The 17,990-nt window shown below is 46.7% G+C and overlaps 2 protein-coding genes across 3 annotated transcripts; one reads left to right on the top strand and one right to left on the bottom strand.

The window, feature by feature from the left end:
- Positions 1–857: 857 nt before the first annotated feature.
- LOC117862579 (glycolate oxidase 3) lies at positions 858–4,742 on the bottom strand. 2 transcript variants are annotated; one of them, XM_034746074.2, is made up of 12 exons: positions 4,582–4,742; positions 3,947–4,095; positions 2,987–3,111; positions 2,861–2,907; positions 2,689–2,766; positions 2,476–2,600; positions 2,309–2,375; positions 2,159–2,221; positions 1,917–1,986; positions 1,713–1,813; positions 1,438–1,542; positions 858–1,332 (listed from the first exon to the last, which is right to left on the bottom strand). In XM_034746074.2, the coding sequence occupies exons 2-12, from the start codon at positions 4,084–4,086 to the stop codon at positions 1,150–1,152; spliced, it is 1,104 nt and encodes a 367-aa protein (XP_034601965.1). In that variant the 5' UTR covers positions 4,087–4,095; positions 4,582–4,742; the 3' UTR covers positions 858–1,149. The 2 variants fall into 2 exon arrangements, with proteins under 2 accessions (XP_034601965.1, XP_034601963.1); XM_034746072.2 differs by having other exon boundaries at positions 3,947–4,088; positions 4,582–4,734.
- A 4,535-nt stretch (positions 4,743–9,277) lies between these two features.
- LOC117862535 (exonuclease DPD1, chloroplastic/mitochondrial) lies at positions 9,278–13,006 on the top strand. The gene is made up of 4 exons (XM_034746027.2): positions 9,278–9,438; positions 10,335–10,866; positions 12,032–12,237; positions 12,596–13,006. Exons 2-4 carry the CDS (start codon positions 10,421–10,423, stop codon positions 12,796–12,798), a joined length of 855 nt encoding a protein of 284 aa, XP_034601918.1. The 5' UTR covers positions 9,278–9,438; positions 10,335–10,420; the 3' UTR covers positions 12,799–13,006.
- Positions 13,007–17,990: the final 4,984 nt, after the last annotated feature.

Below are 17,990 nucleotides of genomic sequence, written 5' to 3'. Positions count from 1 at the left end.
CTCGGTCAAGGAGTGTGTGTAGTAAGCATTCACCGTATGTTCATGTGTTCTTCAGTCAGACTATCAGAGTAATCCAGCAGGGGATTACAAATACTCCTGAGGCACAAGGGGTTTCATTTCATCCAACCGCCCCTAATCCCGTGGTTCACCCTGCCTTCAACTCATACAAGATAAAATACTTGACCAGTCCATGAACACAACAAAATGACACAAGGGGCATATTTCATTTATCAACTGAATGCATCCGAGATGGCATGACAGTCTTAGATTCGGGATTGGCACCACAAGTTCGTTAGAACCCTTCAAGGCACCTATTTTAAACTTATAAGCATCTCTCTACCGGTACTTATAACCAGGGTTTTAGATTTCATTTTCGGCAAATTTTCCGGTCCCATTGAAATGACCGAAATTCGTGAAATTTCAGACGAAATTTGAGTAAAAGAGGTAGATCTTTCGGTGAGTAGAACAGTGATTTCAGTCATAACCGAAAGACCGAAATTCACGAAATTTCGAGCAAAATTTTGATCCCTGCTTATAACATGGCAATATGAATCTTCGAAAAAATAAAAATAATAACATGGTTAAGCTAGTAACCTTAAGTTTGCGAATTTACGTCCTTAAATAGAGTCGTGGTTCTAATGTTGTACGAAATTAAGAGAGATGGTTGCTAGCGTAAAAAAAACAGCTTTGTCCAAACAGGGCCTGTAGCAAGCTTGTGGTAGAATTTTTGTTCTTCACTTCCCCAACAAATCATTCACTTCTTTTACGTGCTCGTGTTACCCGAGCCAAAGCATCGAGCATGATGGTAGCCATATCATCATCTATCAACGTTCATCTCGTACACTGGTGGCTGGTGATTCAGTAAAAATTATAAACCCTGCAACTCAATGAGGCCGAAACTTCAGACTCCTTTTGCAGTTTGCTTTGGCAGAAACCCAGAATCAATCACCAATTAACACTGCCAACTGCAAACAACGCTGCAAACGTCGTGAACCGGCTAATTAACACGCTGTCGCAGCCTCTTTATTTGCCTGACATCACATGGAAGCACAATAGCTACAAGCTGCAGTATCTCGAATCGGCTAATGAACGTACACACATCTTCAGGGGACAGTTCGATCGATCATCACCTGATCTGCACCGCACGCTCTACAGCCGCGAGCGGCCGATCCGGTCGCCGTCGGTGATGACGTGGGCGCGGGTGATCTCCCTCAGCGACGTGCAGCCGCTGAGCGCCATGGTGAGCTCCAGCTCGTCCCTCAGCATCTGCAGCACCTTCCGCACGCCGGCCTCGCCGTCCACCGCCAGCGAGAACAGCACCGGCCGCCCGATCTGCAGGACCAAGCAGCAGCGTCAGCTGTCAGGCTGAAATACTTTGCATTGTGAAACCGCAGCTTGCACGAGGTAGAAGAATTAGCAGTGGGTGCGTGCGCGTACGAATACTCCTGAGGCTCCCAACGCCAGGGCCTTGAACACGTCCGTGCCACGGCGGACGCCGCCGTCGAGGAACACTGGCAGCCGGCCCTTCGCTACCCTGACGACCTGAATTCAAATGACACTTTTCGTCAAAATGTCAGAAGATATGGAAGATGGAAGTAAGGAAGTTTCAGTAGCAAATCTGAAGAGTCATTTGTTCAGTCTCACACTGAAGGTGCCTGCACTAGTCTGAAAACGAAATTCCTGAAGCTCCAAAAGGAGATTGGTTAGTGTACCTCTTCCAGACAGCTGATCGTCGCAGAAACGTAATCTAGCTGACGGGCACCATGATTGGACACGATGATCCCAGCAGCGCCATGTTCAATTGCAAGTCTAGCTGCGTTGCGTATATGTTTCGTGTGATTACAGCCCATAAGAAAAGCTGGTGTGAAAGTGAAGCTGCATCTCAGAGTCTGGAAAGTCTGAAACTGAACACTTACTGTCTTCTGCAGTCACGACTCCTTTCACTAAGATCGGCAACGAGGTAATTGTCTGTAGCCACTTGACATCCTGCATTGTGCATCACTCGTTACCAGTATTTTATTGCTTCATAGAACACTGATGCATGTAGAATAAGATGCTAATGCATTTACGTTTATTATGGACTTTCTCCCATCTACATTTAAGTTCAGATTATTTCTTGTATGAAACTCAGGAAGCTGCCAGAGTGTACGCATGATACCTTCCAGGAAAGAGTGCGATCAACTTGACCAGCAACATAAGAAGCAAGGCCAGAATCATTTGTCTGATACATCAGAAAATATTTGGTAAGAAGACCTGACAAAATAGATACGTTTTTACAGCCTTATGCCAAGCTCCATTTTCATATAACCTTGTCCATCGTGCCAAGATCCAGCGCTTCAAAGTTTTTCAACACCAGATGCGGAGGTAAGGTGAATCTGCATGGTTTCAGAGTACATATGCAGTTTGTAAAAATCCTACCTTAAAAATGAACGTTTGATCCGTGCAACATACTGGATTCAGTTGTTAGATTAGCACCTGTTTTTTATATCAGCTTCCCTGCGGCCAAGCCTTGGAGTGTCAACAGTGAGTGCAATAGCCTTAAAGCCAGCCATTTCAGCCCTTTTCACGAGTTGCCGAACTATATTCCTGTCCTTGTAGACCTGATGGAGACCATGATATACGCTAAGGTCAGTCTGATGAACAGAACAGAAGCAATGCTTCTTGTAGGTTCATGCAGATAATACATACATAAAGCTGGAAGAAACGTATCCCTGGCCCAACTGAGTTAACCTCTTCAACACTAGAAGTAGACCATGAGGACAATGTCTGAGAAAACATAAAGAACAGTCACAGGATCAGCACAATGGGTTAGTGTTTGGGTGATACTAGAGGTGTCACAAGCAGTTGTGATCTTTCAAACCATTATTGTTCCTGCAGAGGCTGCTGCTCTTGCCGTAGCAAGCTCTCCTGCATTCCAGATAATTTATCCTTGAGAATTTTCCATTGGAAAATGAGTAGAAAATTGCAATTTAACATTTGTCTGAACCTTCAGGATGAGCCATTTTCTGCATGGCTGTGGGGGCAATCATGATAGGCATGGAAATGTTGAAACCCAAGACATTTGTGGTCATGTCAATGTGGGAGACGTCAATCAGTATGCGTGGTCGAAACCTATAATCATTTGCCATGGAAAGATATAAGGTTCTCCGTGAAGAAAATATGGATTGATACATTTCATATAAAAATACCACATGTAACATTTCCTTTTTCTCAAGCTTCAAATTTTAGGCTTTTTTTTAAGGGTGTGGAGTGCACACAGTAAATCATCGATTTTTGTCAATGCCTGTTTTGTAGACAATTAATCCCTACTCTTATTGCGAAAATCTTTTTTTAAAAAAATTCTCCAGCATCATCGGCACAAGACATTCGGAGTTTAGTCAATTATCAAAGAGCTGAAGCACATGAGCGGAGAATATATTTGCACATGTGCATGCATTACTGATGTCATGTGTCTTATCTGAGAGTACCTAATGAAGTTGCCATCTTCTTTTGACCATCCAGACCACAAGTCACAAGGCTCATATGATCTCTTGTCCTCTACTCAATGTGATTGGTCCACTTTTGCTACCATTTACTTATAATAATCAAAGGCAAGTTTATCCCCTTGGACTAAAAAATTGGACAAAGGTACCTCAGACTAATTGTTGTCATGGAGCTGTACGTTTTCCACAATGGCTGGAGGCCCCTCTGTGCCCTCTCCTACCCTTTCTCTAAAATTTTGGAGTGATACATGGTTATCAACTCACACGACAGTTTCTATCAGATATCAAAAATATATGTCATCGTTGTATACTTCTTCTGAACGTTTCTCATAAAGTTACTTACTTTAAGTGAATTATTAATTGCTGATGTGCATAAACCAAGAACAGTTGAATCAGCAGTGTGCTACCAAGCGAATACAGCTAAGAGCCTAAGACCAACTATTTTGGAAGGTAGCTTAGCTTACAGAATTCTGGAGAAGGCCTCCCTGTTCTCTTTCAGAGTCCACTGATCTTCTGCACCGGAGGCGTAGTAGTCGTACACCATCTTCGGCAGCTTCTCCTTCGCAAGCTTCTCATACTCGGTGACATTTGTGATTAGCTCCATCTCTGATCTCTGCCCAAAATGATTATCTCAGTTACTTCCAGTCATCGACACTGCAGATAAGTTTTGATCTGCTCATGGCAGATGGCACCAACTCAAGTTCCCACCATCAACACCATCCGTTGCTCTTTGGAGATTGATGAAGAAAAATGACAAGAAAAGATGGGTATCGCCGTATAGTTCAACACAGAGAAATCAAGAAAGACCAACATCGAAGCATGGACAAAGAGATCAACCCCTGAATGGTTCGTGGAATCAGAAGTTCTTCTGGTAACCTAGCAGACCCTCAAAATATATCATACAAATCAGCACTGCAACGACGCAAATCGATCCGAGTGATTTCAACAACCGAAGGAAAAAGGATCACCCCATCCTTGCGCAGATTTACTTACACTCCAAGAAGAACTCATAAAAGAACAGGACCCAACCGGCCGGGTGAAAGAAACCAAATGAAATGATCAGATGCGAAGATTTCAGGGGAGGATCAGAAGAACTCACTAAGCGCGGGGGAAGCCGAAGCGGTCGAGGCTGTGACGGCTGCCCGTGTGCCTCGGAGTGGTGGATTGGAGTTGGAGCAGGGGTCTCGTGGTGTGGCCGTGCGGCCGTGTGGGTACTTAAACCCTCGAGTCTCAGATCGGATGGTCCCGGTGCGGTGGTCACTGTTATGCGCCCGTGAGGGCCGAGTTGAGTTCTCACTGGCATGCCATGTGTGCATTTCTGAATCTGAATGGACAACTAGACCATGATTCAGAGAAAATGTTTCAAATCAGTGCGTGATACCATAGATGTTTATTTTTTGTTATACTGCACTGTAATTTTTGTAGCTATTCGGCCTCTCCTGATTGCATTGTCGCTGGAAAATCGACGGCACGACGCATGGACATGGATGCTGAAGACAGGATAGAACAGAGCAGACACCAACTTGAGTTTTGAGTTGTGCGCTTGTCTCTGCCGCATAAAACATCCTCAGATTCCTGCCATTCTGCTGGGTCAGTGTGTCACCTCTGCTAATTGGCATGAACAGGCATAATTCTTTTCTGCAGCATCCAAAGCGCATGCATGGAATCTTATGTCCAGTCCAACTAGTATCACATAAAAGCATTTCAGCTTGTGGACGCAAATCGTGGCGTTAAGTCTCGACTGGACAGGCTGATGTATCTAGTTGGAGTTCAAGAACTAGAACACAACTATAATTTACTAATTGGCTATGCTTGCGTCTTCACAAAAGGCTAATTAGGTAATTAAGGCTACACTCAAAGATATAATCAGTTCTAAAGTCCTGCCTATTGTGATCTTTACAAGGCTTTAATAAACCGAATCTGAATATTCCAAAACTTTCATTCGGGTCCCATTTGGAACTCAGAATTTCATAGGTATCCAACGCAGATCAGCACACGAAACGGAGTTCCTGTAATCCTGTTAGACCCTGACAATAGGAGGAAAACCTAGTACTGCAAAAAAGAAAAAAAGAACAACTCTGTACCTACAAAGAGAAAACTACACTAGATGCATAGAACTCCATGGACTGTGATCATCTCCACTGCTCCAGGACACTTACAACGATGCGTCATGGCCTCATGGGCAAAGATCCAGTGAAGTATTTCCTTTCGCATCTCAATTTGGAGACTGTCAGATGCCGGGTTGGATGACGTTATTACCTTAACCTCTACAATTTTTCTTGCGCAAAGAGGTCGGTGTCAAACTGATGGAGCTATCAACTCGTCAAGAGTGCGTGCGTCATTCAGAAATTTGCATCAGGAGAAGCCTACGTTATATCCAATCCAAGTGATAACATATTAAAGTATCTCAGTGTACAAATTGTTGTGTTTCAGCTAGAGAAGCTTGGCTAAGTGGTTAGCCTAGTTTGATCTCGTTGAATTGTGAGAGTTATAAACAATGAATTTCGCTGTGCCTGCCTAGTGTTTCCTTACATCGTATTGCCAATGCCTAGAGAGCAATTCTCGGACTTGTTCAGCAGAGCACTAGTTTATTACTTGAGCGGTTTCCGGATTCTGCTTCCACAGCAAAACCATGAAAGGATGAATCCTTTCCAATAATGCAACTATGCAAGAGCACGCGTCGGCGTCTGTGCTTCCTTAGCCCCTGCACGGTCTCCGGCCTCTCCAGTTTGGGCAACGTACGATCCATCTCACCTTCGGGGATGTACTCAATGGTTTTGCTGTATCTGAATTTATGCAAGAGCTGCGCCAGGCCGTCCGTGAACCTGAAAGTCGACAAGACCCTGAACTAATTACTGTTACTGTGGACTTGCCAGGTTCTCCAGAAAAGCATCAGCCTGCCTCGATCGGAATTTTTTTCCCGAAAGGAAACAGGTAGGAGAGCTGCGGAGTTCCAGATTGCAAAGAAACAACTGCAAAGAAACAAGAAATAAGAAAAGTAACCAAACTTGTTCGGTTGGATTGGGATATCAACACGGGTAGCCACACAAATTAGAAACTGCCACACCCTACTGGTTGGATTGGTACATCAACGCGGCCTGACCACTCCGCTCGTCACGGTGACATCCACCGACATCCACGCTTATAAATCGCCGAAACCTCCAAGCGTGGGCCAGCGTCGATAAGGAACTGATAGAAACAGACCGCACCGCACCGAGAAGGCCACCGCCATGCAGGACCCTCCGCTGCAGTGCCGCTGCAACACCACACTCCATCTGACAAAGTGAAACAACCGAATTCGAACCTCTCGCAGGCTGCCTCGTAGTTGTCACCGCGATAACACAATGCGCCGGGGCCTCGCCACGCCCGTCATAGTACTCCACATCACGGATCCGTTTCTTTTATCGTTGTTAGAGTGGCGAGCAATGTTGCCCCACTTCATAAGATCTCCGTCGATTAGCCAAGCTGGCTCCGCAAATCGACTTCGCCTCGTTGCTTCACCCACGCAATGGCACCCGCCGTCATGTCAACAAGCCAGAGAAGTCGCTTGCACCGTCTTCCGACGATGTACCGCACTAGGTAGCCCAACCACGCTGAGCAACCCGCCATGGTCCGCTGCAAGCCCAGCTGTCCCACGATGCTGTTGGCGCAAGCGCCGTCTTCCGATGCAGTCCCATGCCGCGCTGACCGTTGCCAAGCAACGCCAACCGCTATGGTCCGCTGCAAGCGGCCAAGATCGACATCCATGCGACAACCCCTGGCCACCACCATAACTGCGATTGCCTCCACGTGGCCTCGGCAACACACGACGCCAATGGCGCCGCTGTCGCTCGTCCAAATCTGGATAGGGTTTTCACCCATAGGACCCAGTGCAGCAGGGTTGTAGCTCAGAAATGACGCCCCCAATGGGAAGAACGACGCCCTAGGGTGTTGTCGTCATCTCCACCGGCAAGAACACCGACGAGAGCTTTCGCCCGGAGCAGCCCAACCCCTGCACGCTCACGGCTTGGCACCCCCGACCACAGTCATGGCAGCCCATCCGGGGCGGCGTCTTCGCCGCGCCTCTTCGCACCATGTCGTCGTACCTCAACCTCCGCCTTCTCGCTCCGCGCCCTGCACCATCCTGCGCACAGCGCCTCCTCGGTGCCACTGTCCTCTGCGACCTCCGTGCCACGCCCTGCATCGCCCATGCGCAGCGCCTCCTTCGCGCCGCCGTCCTCCGTGCCAGCACCCTCTCCATGCTGCTCTCTTCCACGAGCCGCCGCTGACCGCCGCACCTCCTCCGCGTCGCCTCCTCTGAAGCCTCCTCCGCACCGGCGCCCTTTCCATGCCGCTCTCTTCCATGAGCTGCCGCCGACTGCCGTACCTCCTTCGCGTTTCCTCTTCCGACACCTCCTCTGCATCTCCTCCTTCGCGTCTCCTCTTATTGGCAGCCCCTCTTGTCGCGCGCCTTCATCTCGCCGCAGTCCGACGCTTCCCTCGGCAGCCTCCAGCACAGCGCAGTGCGGCCTCGACATGCAGCCCAGCGCCACCCCAGCACCATCATCATCTGCTTGCCCGGGACTGCCGCCATCCCGGCTCCACGTGGGTTCATCGTTGCCGGATCCGCCTTCCCGAGCCGCCACCGTCGCCCTGGCCGGTGGGTCTGCCATAGCCACCCATTTCCCTACCCACGACCGGACCGGGGTAGTAAGACCCCACCGCCATCCTGGAGGTCGGCGCGGGCTTCCGGCTGACCCCTCCAGCGGCAGCGAGGGGAGGGAAGGGTGGCGGTGGTGGGGACGGCGGTCGCCGCCCGAGTTGCCCGAGTAGGGCGACGTGGGGCCGTGCACTGCCTCCTAGCAGTGTTGGTTACCTCCTGGATCGGAATTTTGGACACATTGGACATTGGGAGAAACAGCCTACAGGATTTGGAGCTTCAATGGGACCGTGAAATCATGACAAAATGAATCAAGTAATACAAAATTTTTAATAGAAAAAGAAACTAGTAGCGCAGCTACGTACAATACTATAATACAGAGATAAGAGATTCTGCATTGAACTTTGTGGACTGTCACCTATCTCTGTTGCTCGATGACAGAGCTACGGTACAACGATACGTGATGCCCGGCAAAGATTCTATCAAGTATTCCTTTCACATCTCAATTTGGAGACTGTCAGGTGTTAGATTGGATGGTGACATTACTTTAACCGCTAACACTTTTGTATAACAAGGCCCGTGCCAAAGGATCAGCGCATGCGTTGTTCAGAAGAAACGGCGAAAGGATCAGCGCCCACGTCCCGACGGCAGGAGCGACGACACCGCAGTGGACGTGGGCAAGTGGCCTTGCGCATACGCGACGAACACGGCAGCTCGCGAGTCTCGGAGGTTGCGTCGCGTGCGAAATGGAGACGACTGCAACAAATGTTCAGCTTTCTGGAAACTGAAAACGTCACGACGAACACGCAGCGTCGTAGCGCCTGTCTTCTTGGACCGAATGGAAGTCTGAAACTGAAACTACTCTGTAATGAGCTCTGAAGGAAATTCAGGCGCAACGATCCCGTGGGATTCCTGGAACGGATCGGATGTCGTGTGGAGATAAAGTTTAATCTGCAGTTGTGGCGGATTATGAAATTTGGCCTGCGGATTTGAGAATCCGCCGCCTTCAGTTATGAGGAGCAGTTGTACAGTTTCCCTCAGCCTCGACTCTCCGGCGACACCAACCTCCCGGAACCGTAGGAGTAGCAGCGCCACGTCGCGATCGAACAGGGCCCACCACGCATCCCTGCAACCGTGGCCCACTCCGCAGTGTCACGCCCACGCCACTCCCCTCCCAATCATTTCCCCACTCCCACCCGCGTACGGTTGCCACCTCACCACCTTGAACCCTCGCCCAACCAAACCCCTCCCCCGCCGCCGCCGGCGACGACTACGGCGGAAGCCGGCGCGGCCTCCCCTATGGGCGTGTCCTAACTGGTAAGCGCCCCCTCCTCCTCCTCCTCCTCCCTGTTGGGTTGTGGATGCATTAGTGCGCGTATTCGTACGCTCCCCTCTAGCATCCACTTTCGTTCTGCTATGCGTGTGCTCCCCTCGCGCGCGCTGCAGCGCCCGCGCGTTGTGAACTGGATTGGGGACCGAGTGGGACGCTTGGATACAAGAGTCCGTGATGCTAGGGCCGGGTGATTTGGGGGGGGGGGGGGTGGAGGTGCGACATTTTCCCTGGGAGGATTCTGTAAGGAGGTGCTCGCGGGTTGAGCCGCATAAATTTGTGCGCAAGGTGTAGCATTTCGAGGAGAAAGGGTCAGGACAGGGGATTATGGGTCTGAAGGGTAGCTGAAAGAAGATGGTGGGTGTTATTGAGCTATGCATCCAGAGTCGTTCCTGGAGCGACGCATGCTGCACAAAACAGAAAAATTTAGGCAATTCGCCACACCACCTTTTTAAGATGCAAATGCTCAAAGTAGAGGATGCTGGGTTGGATGTGTGAGTGATGTTTGCTGTGTAATTTTGTAATGCTACAGAGGTCTCTAGGTCCAATGTGCTGAGTGTTACTTTACAATCTCTTATAATCTGGCTTGTAATGAGTTAAGGCAATTCTGCATTCCATTATATGTTTAGCAATATTTGGAATACTTTTTCATTTGATCACTAGAATTGAGTTTTTGGATTATGTTATGAATACCTTGACGTGGATCAATTGATTCACTCTAAACCTATAACTTCAGATCATCAGAGACTCAGACTTTAAATGTTACTTCTGATCACTGCAAAAATTATTTGGTTGAATAATCCAAGTCTGTTACCATTTTCCGTACTCTAATATCTATGATCATTTCGCTAGGAACTATGAATTGATATCCTTGCATATACAGTTACAGGTACAGGTGTGTGATGGGGTTCACCTAAGCCAAAGGATAACCATTTTGTGTGTTAATTCAAAGTACACATCTAGAACAAAATGCCACTGGTTCTTCGCTTCAATCTGCTGAGGAACAACATATGGGGCAGCCGTTCAGTGAGGTTTCTTAAGCAACTTGCTGGGTTTTCATCTGGGAAATTGCTTCAACCTGGAACCTATGAGAAGCGTCATTTCACAACGAAACTTACAGACACAGCTAGTTGGCACAAAACTGACTCAGGTTCATGTAGTCCTTCAATTCCGCCACTGTGGCTTCAACAAACTTCTGAACATGACAATCCTGGAACTGTTCTCGTCTTCGATATTGAGACTACTGGTTTTCTCCATGCGGATCATAGAATCATTGAGTTTGCACTCCGCGACCTTTCCGGAGGAAAGAATTGCACATTTGAGACTCTCATTAATCCTGAACGGAATGTTCCCATATATGCCGCAAAAGCCAATAAGATTACCACTGAATTGGTCTGCAGGCCTGATGTCCCAAGGTGTGTTGCTCTTCCCTACATCTATGCTATTCTTGATTACCCCTGCACCCCTTGGGGCCACATGAATTCACATTAGTGTCTAAACAATGTGATGTTGAGATAAATGTAAGATGACTAGTGAACATTAATTCCGGTGTTATTCTCTGAACTTCACAGCTTGTTCAGGTCATTGTGAAATAACAAAAGGCTGTTGCCATAGCAGTTCTTTTCAGAATCTAATTAACTACGGAAAAAGTCCGTGAGGTTATGTAGACTTTTTCCGTGAGGTTGGGGGTTGAAGTGAACCACCAAGAAAGTTATCAACTACTCCCTCCTTCCCAAATTATAGATCGTTTTAGCCTTTTTAGATTCATAGATTTTACTATGCACTTAGATATACCCTATGTCTAGATGCATAATAATATCTATGAACCTAGAAAAGTCAAAACGACTTATAATTTGGAACGGAGGGAGTATTCACTTTCTTTCAGTGAGGTGTCATATGTAGTTTTGGTGTGCTTGATTTATAGGATGTACTATTCTTTCAGCATCATTATTTATTAGGTAAAGTTGTCATCCTCTACCGGATAGCATAACTGCCCAGTATCTTGAATGTATTAAAGAGAATGTATCCTGTTATTTATAACTAATGCAAATTGTTGTAACCACTTAGAGGCAAGTCTAATTATTACTATTATGTGGCTGGTGTTCTTGGTAGCTCTCTTGTGTTCATGATGGTGTCATGATCTCGATTTGGTAGGTTTTTTGTAAACATCATCTACTGACACTTTCCTTGAGATATTCTTGTTAGAGCATTTTGACACTCAAATCTAAGTTAAGTGTAATTAGCTCATCACAAACATGTCTTGTGCACTGAAATCCAACCGGTAAGATATAACCTCGCACTAGCCTTAGGAGATATACCCCCAAGTCCAATTTCTTCATTCCTAGACATGACTGTAACTAGTTCTGTGAGAAAGTAAGTTTGATCATTCCATATTTTTTCCTTTTGGCAAAGATCCATGCTAGTAAAGGTTTTAATTATAAGGGTTATTTGCTGACTCTCTGTGCTAAAGAAGGTTTAAAGCCTTTGTAATGAAAATTTTATTAATTGTGTTTTCTGTTTGTTAACAGTTAGCTCAATATTTTGCTTAACCATATATGTTACTTAATTTGATTATCGTAGGTTCAGTGATGTACTTCCACTACTACTAGCATATATTCAAAGACGCCAAGCTCCTGGCAAGCCAGTTCTTTGGGTTGCCCATAACGCAAAACAGTTTGATATCCCTTTCCTTATGCAAGAGTTCGAACGATGTTCAGCCCAGGTTCCTGCAGATTGGCTGTTTGTTGACAGTCTTTGTTTAGCAAGGAAATTGAAGAAATTGGATGGTACGTTGTTGATCGCTCTAACATACCTCTTTGATCATATAGTATTTGCTAGCACCCTGTTAAGACAATTCCAATAGTTCTTTTTGGACACTATCTGGGTCTTTTAAAGACTGCAACCTCTTTCTATTTGCGAGTAGTATTAGATTGAAAGTATTTCTGTTGTGCTGTGTTGTGTATGAAACTATGAATTCAGTACTGCAACTTAGTTGATCACATTTGGTGCTATCATTTCGAATGGTGCTTGTGGGATGTTTTGCCATTTTAGTTTGCATATCTCAATTTAGTTACATATTTTTGTTCTGTTTGCCTGTTATTGTATATCTGAAACAGTCAAGTAGATTTTTCTGTTCTCTTGCAGGAAATATAGGTCATGTAAACTTGGAGGCACTGGGTAAGCACTATGGCATCATTTTCAAAGGCCCTTCTCATAGAGCAATGCCAGATGTGCAAGCATTATCCGAAATTTTCCAAAAAATCACTTTGGGCTTAAAATTGACACGCGACGGTCTCATGAGTGAGGCCAGCATCTTTTACGATTTCAGGAAGGTTTCTCGAATATGAATTTTCGATCTCATCATTCTGTCTTAGTTATAAACTATTTGACATTTTCCTATAGGATAACAATATCATTTACATTCGGAGTGTTGTTGCTGTGGTTTAGCATATCAAATTCTCAATGATCATAGCTTTCTTGTATTGAAAGATCTATGCTGTGAATGAGACCATCAATATATTCCCTGCAATAAGCATAATAGCACAATTAGTTGAACCATCTGTATTGGTACTTGGTAGTATTTATGCTTCCATGGTGAGTTAAGTATGGATTTCAAGTGTAGGAATAGGAGGAATTTTTTTTTATTATCTAACTTGCATTAGCCTTACTCCTGAGTTGATGTAAAGAAAACTTAGGTCTACTTATTCTAGCATGGTATATGCTGTTTAAAATCTTTAAAACTTAGCAAGAACATTACACTTTGGTGAAGTTTTGTTGAGTACTTAAAGTCTCTATTTAGTTCACTGAACGATACACTTTGGTAACCGTGGTTCTCCAGTGGTATTATTTCAGTCTCTCTAGCATGTATCGTAGTATCATACTGATTCCACTAACTTGTTGGAATTGACTGAACACTACACTTGGGGCTTTGATCTGATTTATCAATTGAAAAATATCGACGGATGGTAGGCCACATGCTGCATCCGCCTGTACCTGTTTCGTTGTGGACCTTTTCTTGTTGCCAGTAGGTACCAGTCCCACGTTAGGATTTGATTGGCACTGCTTTTTCTGTGGACCAGTTTCTGACAGCAGCCTGGGTCGAAAATTGAAGGAAGAAATGATTAAGCCCTTGGTTACTTCACTCCCAACTTTGACACTATGCAAAAAGAAGATTCCCCATCACATCAAACTTGCGGTACATGCATGGAGTACTAAATGTAGACGAAATCAAAAACTAATTGCATAGTTTTGTTGTACTTTGCGAGACGAATCTTTTGAGCCTAATTAGTCAATATTTAGACAATAATTCACAAATACAAACGAAACGCTACAGCGTTACATTTATGGTAAAATGTCAATTTTGCAACTCCCAACTTGGGAAGTAAAGAAGGTCTAAGCCATCTTTTGGTATTTGCTATTGTTGAGCTATCATTGTTCCTATCTGTTTCATGAAATAGCAGTCTTTGGTGCACGTGTTATCTGGTTATCTCCTGTCTGATTGGAGTGTTTGTGATTCTTTATGTAGGTCTAATTGGTGTTAAGTGGCTAAGATCGCCTTATCTCATACCTATGCTTAGAAGCATTTTGACGTCAGTAACGTAGTTGTATGTCTATTCTAAACCCAAGTTCTCCATAGAAAATGCTTCTTTGTTCTGAACCCTAGGTCGGAGACATGCGTTTTGCACTGATGACAGATGACAACGGAGCTACCACTTACACCTTTAGCGGCTGATTAGTAGCCGATCTGGGTGGGTTCCGCGCACATGAGCAATAGCATCATCTGTTAGTAGGTTACAAGGCATGCATGCGCCTTGAGTGACACCTAAACTATTTCACTTTACCTAAAAGTGTGCGTGTGATGGCCCCTGCTGCACACTAGACTAGTACTTTGCTTCTGCAAATTGCGCTCAAACGGTTTGTTTTTTTCCAAGTGTGCCGGTCTGCCGAGGTGCCACAGCTCTGTCCGAACGAGTCGTGCGTGAGAGGTGATGAGTATGAAGTGACCGGCTATGCGTTCTGGTACCTGCTTGTTCAGTGCGATCTTCCGGAGTCTCTTCGATTGCCGTTACTGTTGATCTTGGGAAGGGAAACCAAACTCTTGTTGATCACGATCTTTGGCGTGTTAATCAGAGTCGTCCCAGACCACAGATCGATCACGATGCTTCCAGAGCACCTGTCTCTTTCCCTGGTTCGGAAGCAAGCTCTGTGCTGGAGCCTGGAGCCCATGTGTCTGGCGAGGCCGGCGCTCGTTTTCTTGCAAATCCAGCCGCGTTTTCTTGGATCTTGAACTTTGTCAAACTGACACCCGGGAAATCAGTAGTCGGTGTGGGCTGATCCGCTGACGCAACGGACGGCCAGGGAGGCACCGCATGCACGCGTGGCTCGATCCTCGCCCACACCTTGGGGATGAGCTGGGCTCCACCTCCACAAAGCTTTTTGGACGTGCCAAAGGTATAATATAATTTGACACGATTTTCTAAATAACACTTTAACCATTTATTTATCTTATAGTATATTTATTATAAATTTATATTATAAAAATAAAAGATTAATAGTTTTGTAAAATTTAAATGTAGGCTTTATAAATAAAAACGAAAGAAATACACCTATATGTACCTATACACCCAGCGTCCCAGCTTTGTCGTGAGCTACGGCCCGTGACGCGAGTGCTGCACCGAGCATGATTCATCAGCATTCGTCACGATCACGATGATCTCGTTTGCAAATACCTGATTTAAAATTCGGCGCGCATGCAATCGCGCTTTGCCGCCGCGTAACCATAAAATTAAAAAAAAGGAAAAGGAAAAAGATGTACACCCTGTGTGGTGGTGAGACTATTGGCACGCGCAGCATGTGCTCGGCTGCTGGCCCAGTACGCGTCCGGGTCCCCTCTGCCACGCGACGCGCTCGCATTGCATTGCAGATTTGCAGTACACAGGCGATTGGTAGCCTGGTTTCTACCTGCACCGTATCATCAGATGTAGGTTCTTTTACTTTTATCACGTTTGGTAGCCTATAAGCCACACAGACCTCTCCACCATGCAAAAAAGTGCACCGCTTGGAACAGAAATTTCCTTCGTGAGCGGTTGGCTCGCTCTAGTGCCGAGGGAGAGGTTGCGCTCACCTCTCGTGAGCAAATGTTCTTCCCCAAATCTCTTTTTTCCACGCTCTTCTTCTTCCTGTCCGCGTAGGTCTGCCGGCAAGCGGGGGCGACTCTCCTCCCGTGAACAACGAGAACGCGATGAGGCCTAGAGCGGCGGAGGCGAATGAGAACGCGAGCCCAAGTGTCCTGTGCCGGTATGAGCCGTATCGCCGCAAAAGAAGAAAGTGCTGGGAGTGGAACGTCGATGATGCCGACATGGAGGATGCCTCGTCGCCTACGCTGTCGCAACTAAAGTCCGGTCCAAGCCGCCCACTCTCACGGCCGCGTTGCAAGTTCGCTCCGTGCTCACGGGAGGTGAGGAGCTTGGGTGCAGGGGACGGCGTTCTTGGCGTCGAAGGCGAGGAGGCCCTGCGTGGTGGCGACATGCGCATTGTCGCAGTGCAGATGCGTGGCCTGCGCGTGAGGTTGTCAAGGTGGCGCTAGTGATTACTCAAGCAAGAAACGGAGCTTCCTGTGAAGCAATAGCTTTGATTTCTCAAGAAAGCAAGAAGCAAGCAAGCAGCTCAAGCAAGAAATGGAGCCTCTTGTGAAGCAATAGCTTTGATTCCTCAAGAAAGCAAGAATCAAGCAAGCAGCACTGGCCGATAAGAAACGAAGCTTCTTGTGAAGCGGCTTGCTTGTGGCCCGCTCATCGACATGGTGACGATGACTTCGACAATAGCTTGGTCAGGCGCTCATGGCCGCACACCACTGCGTGAGCTCGAATTGTCGTACGAGGTGCTGCCCTTCAACGCAGCGAATTCCGATGTGATGCGACCACATATTCTCATCTCAAAGGAGTGTCGATTGATGAATTTCTCTGCCTGTTCGTTGGAATTTTGGGACGGAGTTGGTCGACTTGATGGTGTCCTCCTTGTGTTCGTGCGAATGCCTGTGAAGGAGCTGGCATCTGTTATCATGTGTACTCTTTGATTCCTATGCGTTCGTGCTGTAGATTGTGAGCAGAGCGACTTGATCTGAGATTCAGCAGAGAAAGGAAAGATAAAATTGAAAAGGAGGAGTATGGTATGAACATACGGTGGTAAAGCTACCATGCCTAAGTGCAAGGTAAGCATATCGTCATCATGCAGGCTACCAATCATAGTCTTGACATAGCCTGATTAACTTAATAGCCTACCAAACAAGACCATGCAAAAAGATGCTGCACCACCTTAGCCTGGCTCAAGAGGGCCTGCTACGGGCCAGGCCAGCCTCATCAGGATGCCAAACGCGCCCACAGGCCACACTGGCACGGAGCACGAGCAGCATGGGCAGGCGATCGAGTCGATCGCTGCGGATCGAGCGTGGTGGCATCAACTCGCTCCATCTCACAAAGAATGTTGATTTAGAAAATTTCAGACATGTTACTAGTAACGAGAAATATCTATATTGCTCCTAATAACTAATATTGATTGTGATTGAAAATTATATTATATGTTTAATTTTTTTTATCTACATAAATGTACGGAACCAGATAAATAACGTTAATTAATCATTTGATTGGCTCTATAGGTTTCTCCGTATGTTTTTTTATTGGTCTGAGTGTTACTTTAATTAGATGATATTTATTAGAGGTAAAAAGGATAAATTTTAAAGTTAAAGACACTCGCAAACGGAGTGATTAGTAGGCACCGCCTTGGAGCCCGGAGCCTCACACGGGAGTTTCCCGCACCAACAGGGCCAGGGAATCAGGGATTCGCCGCGCGGGGAGCCGTTCGTACGCGCGGATCGATTACCGCGCCCGCGCCCGGTGGTAGCAGCATCGGCCACGCGGCCATTTGGCACGACGCGTTGCAAGCAACGGCGGAGCACACATCACGATTCACGGAACGCGTGCGGGCTCTCCGAGTGATTCCGCGCGCACCCGCGGCGCATCGGCATGTGATCCCTGAAGAACCACCGGGGTGTGATTGTTGGCGCGGGGACATCACCACCTGCTAGAGTCTTGGGCCTTGTTTAGTTCACCCCCAAATTCCAACTTTGACACTATGTAAAAAGAAGATTCCCCATCGCATCAAACTTGCGGTACATGCATGGAGTACTAAATGTAGACGAAATTAAAACTTAATTGCACAGTTTTGTTGTACTTTGCGAGACGAATCTTTTGAGCCTAATTAGTCAATATTTGGATAATAATTCACAAATACCAACGAAACGCTACAGTGTTGCTACAGTAATTTTGGCACCCCAAAGTTGGGCAACTAAACAAGCCTTTGGACGTTTCGGAAGGTAGAAGGGGACTCCCCGGCCCCGCCGTGCGCGGACGCGGCTGCGTGCGATTGCTTCCGTGATCACCGCGTGTGGGGTGCCGCCGGGTGCGAGGGCGCTCACGCACTCGGCGCTGTCGGGGCTTCAGCCACGCCGGCCGTGCTCAGGATTGTGATAAGGTTCGTGACC

Source organism: Setaria viridis, chromosome 7 (genome assembly GCF_005286985.2).
Source record: "Setaria viridis chromosome 7, Setaria_viridis_v4.0, whole genome shotgun sequence".
Taxonomy (NCBI): domain Eukaryota; kingdom Viridiplantae; phylum Streptophyta; class Magnoliopsida; order Poales; family Poaceae; genus Setaria; species Setaria viridis.
Note: the sequence above shows the minus strand (reverse complement) of the source record. Positions and strands in the feature narration are given on the sequence as shown.